A 15,236-nucleotide genomic window follows, 5' to 3' on the forward strand; every position below is an offset into this window, starting at 1 on the left:
GCAGCATTCTTGCCGGCACACTGTGCAGGCGTAAGAAATTTCCACAACTGCACCGTGACCAATCGACATTACGATCCTGGCCCATGCGCAATCGATGGTATGCCATTCCAACGCCGGCTTCTATTGCATTTGGCTGTGAACCGTACGTTTTCCAGGCGACAGGATGACGTGATCGTAAAACAGTAAGCGAGAGAAAACAACACTTTATTCTAGAATTTAAGGGTTGGAATAATTGAATCCATTGTTCCCTGTACGCCGCTGGTAGATGCAAGCCAACGAAAAATCTACCGTCATAAAATGTATGTTTCTAGAAGACAGAATAAGAGTAAAACTATTGAACGACCAATCGAGTAACAAAGCAAACTTGAAACAAGATGCAAATAATCGAGGTTTAGGTAAAACACGAGTTTTCATAGATTGTATTTTTTTATTCTATGGGAATGTATTTTCGTACAAAATATTTCAAAATGTAGAAGTAAAACATCCAGCAAATAGATGCTGAAGAAAGTATGACTAAATGGAATTCCACAGAGAAACTTCTTCTAAGCTTCCTGCCCGAACAAAGATCGTATTCTTCGAGCTACTCAATTCCAGGAAGCACGTCCGTCGCATGATGTCATCCGAGTGGGTTCTGCGAATGGTTTGTCTTGAAATATTGCGGGTGTGCGTGTGTGTGTGTCTGTTTAGTGAAGTGGCTTCTGTTCGTATCAAAAATGCTTAGGAAAATAACTAAATTGTGTGTTGGTAATGTAAAGCAATCCCGCTCATTGTTAACGGTTGCTGTAGTAATGTACATTACATCGAATAATATCAGTTGTGCAATGATGTTCGCCGAATTATTCTCTAAGAGCATGAGAACAACTCCCAAGAGAATAAAAAAAATGGTAGACATCATGGCACGATCGCACGATTGAGGCACAGTTGAGAAAGATCTCATTCTCTCGCGAAACCCTTCGAAAAGTTCATTCGGTTCATGTTTTGTGGCATTGGCGATGGCATGAGCAAAACGGTGCAGTCACTCATTTTCTCCTTCATTTAGCTCGTGATTGAGAGAAAGAGAAAAAGGAAGAGAGAGAAAGAAAGAGAAAGAGAGATAAAGAGAGTAGGAAAATCTCAGGAGAGTTGATCCTGAAGACATAAAGGAGGTCCGAGCCATGCAGAGATCACAGTCGTGTTTCAGCAACAAGCGGTAAGGTACATTCAGTTGTGTTTCAGTTTACAAGTTGGTTAAGTGGAAAGTTTGTGCATAATTGAGTAATATGCTGGCGAGGTAAGAATAACCTATTTTTTATGGTTCCTTAAAATTATTATTCATCATTTTCAAAAAGTGAATTATCAGCAGCAGCATTTATGTTGAATCATGTCATTTGTCCGATGTTGTATAAATGCAGTAGTTTGATCATCCTTTAGTTTTAGTTTGAGCAATCTACTACATTTGACAAATGTTTGACAACAACGTCGTAAGTACTTGTGTAAAAAAAGTGATTTTTGTGAAACACAAACAAACCGTTTAGGTAATATTTAACAATGCCTCTCATTTAAAAAGCCCATAAAACTTCGTTGTAACGTTGTACTGCGTAATAGTTTGTGCGTTTCTTATGTTCTGCTGGTAATAATTTGTGATGCAATACTTATTTACTGTTGCCACAACTCATACAAAGAAACTTAAATTTTAAAAAGTGAATGTGATTTGGCATTTTTTTTTTTTTTTGTTTAAGCTTCTTTGTTTGAGCTCACATCTCAGTGAACAAAAATGACATTCAAAGTGCATATAACCTAAGCACGAGTAGAAACAATCAATCAGGATGTTGACGGCAAAAAGTTTTGTGTTCAGCAAGCTTGGTAAGTGATGCTCTGCAAATGGGGTAGGGGGCGATGCCTCGTCCTCCTACCCAACTCCTATTCCGGCACGTCCACGTCGTGCAGAGCGGTAACATGCGTTACTAGGGGTGCAAGAGTCCGCAGCGGCTCTTTCTGCTGCACTAGTTGCATCAGATGGTAACGCATGGCTAAGCCGGAAAGGGGGAGACAGGCCAATAAATTAGTGCTGGAAATTTGTTGGTTCTGGCTTCTGTAAATAGTGTAAAGTCCACAGCTCCTGCTGTACGAAGTAGTGAGGCTCAGCATCCCGGCCTAACCTTCAACGGCAAACGAAAAAACAGCGGAGCTAATCAATAATTACTATTTTCAAACTGTTCCAAGTGTTCTGGAGGTATGTACTATGTTAATATTAAAATATCAATTCTTAAAAGATCGGAGTTTTAGCGGTTTATTGTTAATGTTTAATTTTGTATAACAAACACATTATCCAACAGCGTACAATTTTAATCATTGGAGAAGTTCAACAAAACACCAGCCCTAATGGCCAGCAATTTGTTCGGGATTTGTGGAACAAAATGTAAGTCTGCTTGGGTAAGTCTGTTAAGATTTGCGTTAATGTTTCGTTTATTTATTTCCTTTATCCACAGCTTCATCACTGAGGCGATCGATGTGTAGGACTAAAGCTGACAGTAAATTGAAGACATTCTGCACTGGGTACATGGTAAAATTTTAATTTTTTTTTTGCAATATACACAATAGTAAAAGCAAAACTCTTTTGTTAAATCATCTTTATCTTGTTTTTAATTGATTCTGTTTATTCATAAGTCCTGTCTTTCTCGTGTGTATTATTTCAGATTTGTAACCTTTTCAAGAATCGGTCTCCCTTCCCTTTGATACAAGCTTTGCCTTCAACTAATACTGGTGAGTTTTATGTAATGTTTTACTGTTTCTGTATTGAATTTATGAAAAATAGAGTGTAATAGTTATAACTTATATTCAATGAAATATGGGCCCTTTCGATCCATGACTTTGATTTCATCACCAAGTAGCAACATCAATATCAGCCCAGATCAATCACCAATCAACAGATCAGCGTCATCAACTACTACGATCAATGCATCCAACAATCAAACAATCCAACACTCCGGAAAACTATCAACCAGCAGTCAGGACAGTCATGATAAAACGGCAAATCTTTCCTTGAACGACATCTGCTGTTGAAGCTGTTGATTATGACGATAAATAGCGTATGTAGAGTATATCAGAGAATTGATTTATTTTAAACTCATTATTATAATCATTTTGTATGTGACTAAATACGTTAAAACTTCCTTAATGCACTATATACTACAATTACTACAATTGCTTAAATTTCTTTCAATTTATTGACGATACATTATTATATGTTTGTTTTTATACTTTAGAATAGCAATACAGTGTACCCTTCAATTTTCTTCTACATTTATGATGTTAATAATTAGCAGTATCACATGGTCGTTGCAATAACATAAATGTTTTCGAGCGATATTGTTGTTTTTGTAGTGGTTTGAAGGAATTTCGTGATGTGTGACCTTGCATAAGCATATGGATCATTAGGATCGGTGCTAATCGGCCAACTTATAGGCGGCATTTTTATTAGAGAACATCGGACCTTACCATTATGTGAGGGGCCACCGATTAGTATATACATGAATTGAAGGAATGTGTGATCTTAAGTCTTATAATAACCATCTTTCGATAAATACGGTGGTATCCAAATTAAAAAAAAAGACATTCGATCTATATTTTGTTATTGGATAAAATTGTTTTTGCTAGGTAACTAGCAGTAAGAAAAAAACATACTTCCCTGTCACATGATTCGATGTGTCAATATTCCATTCACCCTCCGCTCTTCTCAGCCAGAGTTGCATTACTTTCGATTCCAACAACTGCCGCAGGCGGATCGATGCGTGCAATAGAAAATCATCAGGCAAAATTAATTTAGCTTTGATTCTATAACTTAATTTTATTTTTATGATTGTATGTATAAAACATTGGGAAAAAAATCGAGAAACCCCTGATCCTTTGAGTTAATAATACAACTAAAATTTTACGCATTAATTAGCCTAACTTATGTGAATATAATCTTACTCTAATCTTTCCACCATCTTCCGGGGCAATTTTTAATTGAAAAAAAATGTATGATTCTAGGCAAAATTCAAAAATTCAAAATTTGGCACTAATTTGGCATTTATTATCGCTTTTATTTTGAAACATTTGAATTTAATGAAAAAAAACGACAAGCAGCGCAGTTTCCAGAGACTGGTGATGCATACAGATGTTATTTGTGATATTTATATTCGGTTTTTTTCTGGCATATGTGAAACGTGTGAAAAATATAGCCTCAGTTTTCTTGTCAGTAATTTTAAGCTTCCATTGCAGTTTAATTTTAATAATTGCAATTTATAGATTGCAGTACCTTTCCTTTTTCCATTATTTTCCTCATTCTACCACCAAGTGGAGTTGATGCGATGGTGTGTCATTTCTGTCTCCTTACCTCGTTTGTGCTTGACAGTTTATCCGTTCTACAACCATCTCTTTCGGAATCGGAATTGATCAATTAATCTTAAATGCCAGATAGAGTCAAAAGCTTTCTCAGCATCAAGAAGAACTAAGTCGGTTGATTTTGTATTAAATCTGTTGTATATGATATTGTTCTTTAATCTATGGAGTTGGTGTGCAGCAGCAAGAGTGGGACGAAAACAAATTGACTATTCAGGATTATGTTGTGATCTGTGGTTTCTGTATCGCGATAACTTTAGCTATTTTCCATGAATTTGGAAAGTAGCCAATTTTAAAGCATTTAGAATGGTATTGAGGTATATAATGGCTTTTGGAGGTAGCTTTTTGAATGTGTAGTTATTTATGTTGCCAATGTTTTTTTAGTTTGAATCTTTTAAGAATCTGCGAAATATCTTTTGGTTTGAATAGGTTATAATGTACTAGGCTCTTAATTGATACTAGGGAAGTTTCTAACGGTGGTTTTCACTTGACGTTCGGTTGGACTTGTATTACTGTACTGCTGTTATTGTTTGGGCAGATTCAAAAACAGCTTTTAATGCCTTACGTTTATCGTTTCCCGTTATGAGCGTATGATCATTCATTTTTAATTATAGTATTGCGTTTTAATTATTTTTTTATGATTATCATGAACTTCCATATTTAGTTTTACTAGGTTTGTCCTTATTCTTTGAAATTAAATTTAGATTTAGTTTGGTTTATTACATTATACCTTCCAGCTGATTGTAATGGTATTGCAATTTCATGCGCGGATAATATACTGGTTGTAAGTTTTTCTATCATATTATCGATTTGAGGTTGTGAAATTTCAGCAGGTTTGATTCTAGAATTGATGTCATGTCTGAATAAGGGCCAGTTTGCTTTGGTATAATTATCAACGGCTAACTTCAGCTTCTAGCACTTTTTTTACCTCTTCCGGTGGGCATATCGAACAGACCGCTTAGTACGCTTGGACCGCTTGTACGATCCTCCACCAATTGGTGTGTGTGTGAAAATTCACTTTAGTCTTAGACAGGTAACTAACCACTGTTCTAAAGTCGTCGGTTGTGTATGTGTACACGATTATACCTTTGTTTTCCACTTTGGTGTGCTAACGTATTACTCCTGCGTCGATTTCTTTTTTGTGCACTTCGTCTAATGACATGCACACAATCTTGATTACTCTGTTGCTCGTATGTGTATCCATTGGATGCTCTTCTTTATGGTTTGCATATGCGTTAGGCCAATCTATATGGTGCATATGCGTTAGGCCAATCCGTCTTTTCTACACTTGCATTGAAATCTTTTGCCCACTTTCTACGTTCATGTTGTCTGCTGTTCGGTGTATATTTGGAGCTGCACCGATCGGCTGCTGTACGCATTTACAGGTGGGTTTCCTCACGATTGGTGAATTAATCTGTATACAAACTGTTTGGAAGTGGTTTTACTTTTTCTTAGCTGGTAATACCTATTCGCGCATAGTGTCGTCTTGATCTGGGTTACTTTTGTGCAAATTTTGTTATTTCCATATTGCTGATCGCTATTTATATTACAATTATTTCCTGGTTGCTTATGGTGCAACTAGCTTTCCCACACTTGTGTTCTGAGACATTTCCGTCCCACATATTCGTTTCAATAAGATTGGTTTCATTCTACTCCTCGATATATAATCAAGAATTAGGCTTATTTCATTTCATTACATCAACCGAAGCTCTGGGCTTACAGGTTTAAAAACAATCTCATCATATCTGTGATATTGAATCAATGTATGTCTTCACCCTTAAACTTCGGAACACTGTCTGAATTGAGGCTTTGGGCCTAACTCTATCGGGTCAATTTGGTGAACGATGCTACATCCTGCTGGATGCTTAGTTATGACGAATTTAAGAAAATATATGCTGGTATACACTGCCTAACTCATTCCTTTGCACTTCTTCGGTCTAAGTCTTTCGAACGGATTTCGGAAACTGTTGTTCCCATTGAAGATGATACCGTGGTTGATCTTACTTTGATGCAAAACTTCCCTGATCGTCTGAACTTCGATCAGTTGGTTCTACTATACACTGACTACCTCATTCCCTAGCTGTTATTAGGCCTATATCGAAATAGGATGTGTTAGCATCCTCCTATGAAACAATCATTTAAATTTCTTTCGATACACTACTTGGTGGATTATTCAGTATTGTTTGGAAAATTTATTCAACGTTCGTTTGAAGAGCTTTATTTTCTTTGAGACTAAGAACAGTCACTAGGTCCATTGTCATTGTCCGTAGTGCTTTCAATCGCTTTCGACCAAATGAACTTAAATGATTTAAATCCTTTTGAAGTATTCATTCGCTATGTTCATAAAACATTTACGTCATCTAAATTATTTCGTTTGGATTAGTTGTAAAACTCTATTACTAAACTCTATTTACTCTAAACTCTATAAACATTTATTGATGTTTATATATTTACATTTTTTTTTTCAAAAATCTGATTATGGGAATAATTACGCTTACAATGATTATTATTATTATCTTATTAATATTTTATTATATTACTTCTTATATTTATTATTTTTAACGTTTTTTAACAATAATTTTCTTATATTAATTGTTTGATCATTTTGTTCTTTCTTGTTTTTCATCTAAACATCAAAAGTCTAAATAACTCATTCCCTGGCTCTACTTACGTATATATCTTTCGAGCCGATTTCAGAAAAAGTTGTTCCATGATAGATGATGATGAAGTTGATCTTACTTTGATGCAAAACTTCCCTGATCGTTTGAGCGTCGAACTTAAATGATTCAAACTATGGAATCATTTGCTCTATTCATAATACATTTTCGACGGTTCAAATATGCCATTTGGTCTTGAAACATTACAATTAAAAATATTATTTTAGATTAATTATGAATTAAAGTAACATCATTATATCATATAATAACGCGTACGCGCATAGCAAATATAAGCTGTGATACGCACGTTGGCAGAACCAAGACTGTCATTTCCTCGCGACTGTCGCATTTATCTGCAGAGCTCACTACTTGTTTTAGCCATTCGCGCCCGATTATTTCCCGTTCGTCGTGTAGAGACAGTGTCACGCTGTAATCGTGTGGGATTGAGGATCAGCTTTTTGGTGCTCTGTGTTTCAATTCCAGATTTTTCTGTAATATACGATCCGCTAGGGTGCTATCTGCATTTATTCGAGCATTTTTATCCTATCATGGATATCCTATCAACAAAATATCAATTTCATTAATCCAGTTTATACTGTTTTGTCTCATATACATGTGGCTTTTTCTATTCGTTTGATGGGTGCTCCTTAGCTTAAATGAGACAAAAGGACATGAGCTGCATTAAAGTGTTTATTCATTGAGTTACTTTTTTTTTAAGTACAACATTAGTATAATGATTGTTTACTAAACCTCCTCTGTGTATATTTTACGAAGCATCCCCCAACTGTGAGCTTTTGGAAAATCTAAAACATAATAAATTACAGTTACTTGGTCAGTCTTCATACTTATCATAAATTGAGCAGATAAAATGGTGAGATAAATATCAGGGTCCCTTTATGGAACAATCATTTAAATTTCGTTAAATACTTAATTCCTTTCGTTATTATGTTTAAGAAAATTTAATTTAAATCTGTTTCGAGCAGCTGCATTGTCTGGCAAACGGTGAGCGGTCACTAGTGGTGGGTCACCATTATCTGAAGTTCTTTCAATCGCGTTCGATTCAATAAACTTAAATGATTCAAATTTACTTTAACCATAACTATTTCTAGCAGCTAACTAAAAAGGAAAAGCTGCTTTATTAGCTCTAACATGGATTGCTAACCATATCTATCCACACTACCAATGGCAAGCCTGCACTTTAGTATTATGGTTAGACATGGCTCAGTTTTAACACCAACTAAGAAAAAGAATGTGTAAAGAAAACGAAGGATATTCTGTATTGCTATTTTTGAAGTATTTTTTTAACAGACATTTTAAATTTTTTGCATGTTTTGGAACAGCGTTAAGCGATTTGTAAAAAAGGTTTATTTCAAAAGAATTATTATTAATTTAAGAATCAATTTTGTGGTGGAGTAATTAAAACCCCCAAAAATATTCATATTTTTCATTTGATGCCTACTTATCAATATATAAGGAAGAAAATTAATATTTTTTTACAATATCAAGTATGTTCATCCATAATCTCGTGTAATATAATCAATATGAATGTACATTGAAAATTAATCAGCAACAGCCATCTCAAACTTCGAAAAGAATGCATAAAAAGTACTACGACATATGTTTTATATTACTTTAAGATAAAAGCAAGAACAATAAAAAGTGACTATGCTTTAACAATTTAGTTAAGGTAAAACATTTTCAACTTACCGTTCGAACCTGTACAACGGAATAATAAATAAAACTTTCACAACGATTGTGCAAAACCAGTAATGGCTAGTGTTAGTGTTGGCTTTATTTAAAAGTTTTCTTTTTCACTACCGTCCTATTCCGCTACTAATCAATCATACAAATATATCCGTAACGCTAGGGGATAAGTACGAGCATATGGGTTGTTTTTTAGCCGTGTTGTTCATCACTCTTTGATTTCCATTCCCGTTCTCCATCCAACTTCTGAGTACGTCATCCGTACGAGTTCTACAATTCCATCGGGATGTTTTTGTTTTACTATCTACAGTGCTGCACAGTTTGATACCTTTAATTTGTTCGCTTGGATTCATAGTGTATTTGTTCTTTTATAGAGTCGCTTGCATGCCCAAAACTTTGTTTAACAGTCAATCGCCATTAGCAGTTAGAGCCCGTCAGTTTAACTAAACAGAAATTCAGTTTGTAGCTTTTGTTTCAAACATTTTGGCGAATAATCCTTATTATGCCATTCGTGAAAGAGGCTAATGGAAATCGTTACACCACGGCTAATCACAGGGCGATCATGTTTTGTCGAGTAGTTTCATTCAAATAATCGGTTTGGATATGTTATGCTTTGATGTGTGTGTGTGTTTTTTTTTTACTTTTTGGTTATAATCTATCAAAATAACATTCATCTGTATTTCCTTTTCTATGTGTTTATCATTCGATCTAGCTTAATTTTGGGGACTCTATGATTTCTGTCATTGTGCACACATGAATGTGTTTACTATTAGTAAATTACCAAAAATTCAACAAATAAATGCAGCTTAACTTTCTCTCATAATTTGTTTAAAAAAATCATTTTAAACGTCCATTTATAACTACATGATGACATGTGTTTCTTTTCAACCTTCTAAAATCATTCCGTCATCGGTACGCAACGCACAATTCTTTCAATCATTTAAACCTCTTAGTATTAGCATTACTTCACATGACAGCTCAGCCGAATCTTTTACCATGCTAGCAATCCTTTTTGGAAAATAACTCTACTTTTTCGTATGATATTCTTTTTCTTCCTGCTGGAAACAAATTACCTAGTAACATTGCATCGAGCGTGTAACATCCTTCAACTAGAAACATAACGAACATTATCCTCCCCCGTCTGTCCAAGCTGCCTGCTCTGCTTGAGCAATCCTTCCATCCCCATTTCCACACTGTTTAACGAAATCTACTAGTCTACACGGTTCAGTTTTCACCCCCTCCTTCCGCTCAACGGCGCGGATCTAGACATGCTCCAGTAGTGGCAAATTGCACCGCACGTCAATCGATGCGCTGCATCATACGTACTGCTCGGGCGCTTCCTCGTCCTTGATCGTCGTGTAGTGCACCTTCTTCGAGACCGAATCGACGACCGGTGTCAGCAAACCGCGTAGCTTATCCTTGCTAACGTACAGCAGCCCACCGACGAGGGCCAGCAGCACACAGCTCAAGCAGACGAGCACAAACACGAGCGTCGTGGTGTGACCGGTAGCACCGCCAGCGCCACCCACCGCCGCCAGCGGCTTCCGACAGCGGCCCACGTTCAGCGAGCGGATCGGTTCGCGCACCTGCCGATTCCGCATACACACCAGCCCGTCCCGGTTGCGCACGGTAACGTTCGTGCGGTCGAGCCAATCGTACAGCGGGTACAGCCCGCAGTCGCACACGAACGGATTGTACGTAAAGTCCACCGTCAGCGGGGTGGAGCGTCCGGGCTGTGCCTGTACCGCGTCCAGCAGGGCCAGATCGCGCGCCCGCACCGTTTCGAACCGGTTGCGCTCGAGATCGAGAAAGCGGAGCCGGGGCATGCAGCTTAGGTTGAAGTTCAGCTCGGTGAGCAGATTGTCGCCGAGATGCAGATCGAGCAGGGACGGCAGATCGCAGAACACGCGCTTATCGTTAAACTGCACAATTTCGTTCTGCTCCAGGTGCAGCTTTACCAGCTTGGTGAGATTGCTGTTCACGAAGATGTCGTGCAGATCGGCGGACAGTTCGGCCGACGTGTTGTCGGCGAATGCGTTGGTCAGGTGCAGCTCCTGCAGGTTGATAAAGTTGGAGAACACGCGCGGATGATGGTGATTAAACTCCTCGTCGTCGTACCGGGAGATGCTGAGATTGTTGTGGTTCAGTATGAGCCGGCGTACGTTCGAAACGTGGTGGTACGACTTGCCCCGTATCTCGTGTATGTGGTTGTTGCTCATGTCGACGATCGTTAGGTTGACGAGATCGTTCAGCGCACCGAACACGTTCCATGGCAGCTCCTCGACAAAGTTGCCGTTAAAGATGACCACCTCCGTCTGGATGGGGAGCCGCTCGAGCACGAGCGTATCCCGGAAAGCCGGTGTTGGTGCAGTTGACCACGTACTGTGTGCGGTAGTTGTACAGCTGGTAGCCACAGCTACACTTGCCCCGGAAGTCCCGACCACAGTCGTCCGCCACGGTAAGCGTTGCCAGAAGGGCTAGCAGCAGCGGCACCAGGAGGGCTCGTATCCTTCGTAGTTCTGCCATCTACAACGAAAGGCAATGTGGGAATATGTTTAAGTACAGTCGTTTGCGATAACCATGTTGCAAAGCTACATCACATTTGCAAGTTGAATTGGTGCTGATGAGTAAAAATGATAATATTTTTTCATTAAAATATGGAATAGGACTAATGGAAGCTTTATTTACTTCAAAATTGTAAAGTAAAAGATTTCCTTTCAGAATAAGCGCCTGTTGTTATGCAATGTGATATAATACTCCTTTTCATTGACTAGTTTTGGTTAACATTCATTATGTTTTTGATCACAAACGTTAAAAATAAATGTTTGAAAGATACACTGAAATATTTAAGTGATAAAACAATAAATAAAACAATATAAACGCATCATTTCTCTTGTCCAAATCTGTCTACAATAGGCTCAAGAGAAAGGTTTATCCTTAATTCAATTTACCCCTAAATATAGGCAATGTAAGGACATCACATTGCTCGAACGTATACCGCTCATCTTTCCTTAGGGAAAAAAATATATAAAAAATATAATTCAATTGAAAAATTGCTTCCATTACTCTACAAAACAATCTGTTTTTAAAGTAGTAGAGCAGTTATCGTTAAACTTATTCTTAAATCATCACATTCCTGCATTAAAATCGATAGGTGTCCAATCCTACCCAAACCATCTGTACACATTTGATTCATTCACATTCGAGAGCGAATAAAAATGCCAATTCCTTTGCAGCACTTCAAACAGTTTGTGAAATCACCACCAACGCAATCGCAACCCAATTGGAATGTTTCGCCAAAACGTGTGCCAGAATGTTTCACATTTTATTTCTCGTTCTGAGCATGAACCATCACACGATGTGGAAGAAGCACCGCCAGAGCCCAGTGCTGGAACTACAGCCCGTCAAATTTGGCGTTTTTGGGTAGAATGAATGCGCTACCCTCTTTTCGACACGGATACAATTATATTATGTTTGTGAAGGGGGTACGCGTGATAGAGAATGAGCCAAACCAACTGTGCGCTTGATTAATTGGTATCCTTGTTGAAAGCAACTGCTTGTTGAACCGTGCCCTGGTAATGATTTCAGAGCGTATGAAAGTAAATATTATGCAATGTCCGAATTGTGTGCAGAGCAAATCTGCAAACAGCACTTTATTCGTTACGTTTGCTCAATAAAGCCTGGAAGCGGGTTGTTGATTGAAGCTCAAATGAGATAAGTTTACATTATTAAAACATTCATTTTTTTTAATCAAATAATAATAAATAGCCGTTCACTCAACAGGCAAAATTGAATGTAAACTAGCTTTTCAATGTTATAAAATGAGCTCTCATTAAACTAAACAACACAACAACAGCAGCATGAAAATAACAAACTAATCCCAAACAATTGATTTACTGTCAACGGCACGTGACTGATCGGCAGGACTACTGCAGGACTAACCAACCAACTGACTTCATAAAATTGGCCAACCCTTTCATCCCGGTCCGGGGATGGGTTTTTGTGCTTTTACCTTTTCGTAATTACCCGCTCATTTGTACCGAGCATGTGGTTTGGTCCGTGCTCAACGGAACAACGCAAATCAGCCCCCTTCCCTACACACCCACACACACCCGTACCAAATCAGGTCATCGATCGATCGTGTTGGTTTGATTTAGGTGAACTAAACACAAAAACGCTCGCCCCCACCGTGCACTCTAATTTGATGTGTCGGCAGCGCGTAATAATCGTTTTGCGGCCCCAAATTGCGACATGTGTGGCGGCGGTGTGAGGCTGTGGCCGTGTCGGTAATGAATTTTTCATGCGAATTATCCTTCACCCTTCGAGCACACACCCCATCCAAACACACCTCCCTCGGGCGAGGGGTAGGAAAGGTGTGCGAGGAACTTCGGTCCGGGGGAATGGGGGTCTTTTAGTTATAGCTTTTTAGTTCAACCTTGCCGAAAACGAGTCACTGAATATTTTAAGATAGCGTGGTGGGGTTTTGTGCGCAGAGCACACATTTGCAGGATGCAACACGAAGGAAGGGTAGGCATTTTCTCCATTATTTTCTCCTGATTTAGAGGAGCTTTCGCGCAAATAAGTGTACATTGTACTGCGCTGCTTGGCGGGGTGCTTCAACCTTCAACCCTTGCTCAGCATCGTTCGAGATTGGAGCGGGCGGAAGGGCGTAGAGTCATTTTATGCATAATTTTTGGTTATAACTCTTTTCCATCGTTCACTCGTACACTAGGCTGAAGGTTAATTAAAATAACAATATCTCAATCTTCGGTTCGGCTGCGACAGCGGGTGGCTTCATCGGTCAACCTGGCAGTTCAGCCCAAACACAGACCTTTGCTGGTCTTCGCCCGCCAAACTGTTCGCATCATTTTTAGTCTGTTGTTTAATCCAGCACGACACCAACATGATGAAAACGATGATGATGATGATGATGATGATGATAGAACGATAGAACCCTTCTCAAGTTCGAACCCGGGCCTCGTTCAGCAGAAAAAAAGAAAACAAACAATATGATAGGGTTATGCAGGGTAGATGAAATGCTTGAAACTTCTTCATCAAGTTGGAGGTAGAAGAAAAATGGGCGAAATGTATTGAAGCACAGATGCTTTTTGATCCTACGAAAATAACCACACACACACATATGCCCGCACTCGCCCACATCCGCTCGGAATACTCCACCGAGCGCTTGATGGTTCGATCGTTCGTAGGTGTAGAACCATCGCTTAAAGATGCGGAAGGAGTTTAAGTTTATTAAAGAAAACGTACACGAAGTTTAATTGGCAAAATTCAAAGAAAGGGTTTGCCACGACCACCACAGCCGGCGGGACACCTTCCCCCACCTTTTCCCATGCGGGTGATCAACGAACCTTTCTCTTGTGTGTCGTCGGAGCATGCGGAAAAACCGGGCATTAGCCGGCAACGTCAACGATGATGCTGTTAAGCACGATGATGACATAGGTTGGAATTTGTTGGCGGTTTGGGGGTTTTTCATTTTCTGAAATCCCTTTCATTTATGTGAACGAAATGGGAGACTTTACCGCTTTTTTCTAAAGGTTTTGCTTAAACGTTTCGCAGCGTATGTTTTGCTGTTCTTTGACGGATATTAAACATAAGCAAGTGGGTGTTCCTTTAGATGGAGTGACTTTGTGTGAGATTTAAATAGTTCAATTATTATACAAAAAATAAATTTAATTAAAAGACAAAGAGTTTATCTAAACATTATTTTAAATGTAAACATTATGGCATCTATTGTTGAAAACAATTTTAAAATTAAAAAAATCGTATTAAATCTATATGCTAAACAACGACAAACAATACAGCCTTCGAGCTTTTGACCTATAAGAGCTCCATAACAACAGAACAATCTCAACCTATTCAGCAATTGGTGTTTGACAAACCAACTAAGCCTCTGTGTGCAGGAAACGAAACCCTTTAAACTTTTGTTACTCATTAAATAGTTACAAGTTGTCGCGCGTGTCATCAGTCAGGATTTGTAATAGGATTTGTAATCAGGCAAACTCTTGAGATAAAAGATCCAATATGTCTGAAAGCATTATATTCCGCATTAGTACGTTCTATCCTAGAGTCTAACTCAGTTCTTTTCTCCCCATACTGTCACGTGTGGACGGCTAGGATAGAAAGCTTTCAAAAAAGATTCTCCAGAATAGCAATATACCGATTACAATGGGCTTCATCACAACAATTAGATTACCTGTCACGGTGCATGCTTCTTGGTCTACAAACCTTAGAACATAGACGTCAGGCATTACAAGCTACTTTTGTCGCGAAGTTAATCAGCTGGGACATAGACTCTCCCTACCTACTAGAAAAGCTGAATCTTTATGCTCCTGAACGACCGCTCAGGGCACGTGAGCTGTTAAAACCTACGTTCTCAAGATCTGCACATTCCTAAAATGCGCCTATTAGCCAAATGATACAAAGCTTCAACAAATACCAAAGATTCTTTGACTTCAATATTGGTCTAAATCAGTTTAAAACCAATTGACTCTCAGT

At 38.4% G+C, this 15,236-nt stretch overlaps 1 protein-coding gene and 1 long non-coding RNA gene across 2 annotated transcripts in view; one reads left to right on the forward strand and one right to left on the reverse strand.

Annotated features, from left to right (window-relative positions):
- Positions 1-1,869: 1,869 nt before the first annotated feature.
- Positions 1,870-6,855, forward strand: LOC120898442. Its single transcript, XR_005738664.1, has 5 exons — positions 1,870-2,212; positions 2,316-2,398; positions 2,469-2,542; positions 2,676-2,742; positions 2,871-6,855. It is a non-coding gene; the product is annotated as an uncharacterized LOC120898442 (long non-coding RNA).
- Positions 6,856-8,772: 1,917 nt separating this feature from the next.
- Positions 8,773-15,236, reverse strand: part of LOC120898440 (SLIT and NTRK-like protein 4) — a 28,241-nt gene continuing 21,777 nt past the window's right edge. Inside the window, 2 exon segments of the mRNA XM_040304288.1 lie at positions 8,773-11,071; positions 11,073-11,249. Coding sequence (XP_040160222.1) covers positions 10,040-11,071; positions 11,073-11,249 — 1,209 coding nt within the window. The 3' untranslated portion in view covers positions 8,773-10,039.

This window comes from Anopheles arabiensis, chromosome 2 (assembly GCF_016920715.1).
Source record: "Anopheles arabiensis isolate DONGOLA chromosome 2, AaraD3, whole genome shotgun sequence".
Lineage (NCBI taxonomy): Eukaryota > Metazoa > Arthropoda > Insecta > Diptera > Culicidae > Anopheles > Anopheles arabiensis.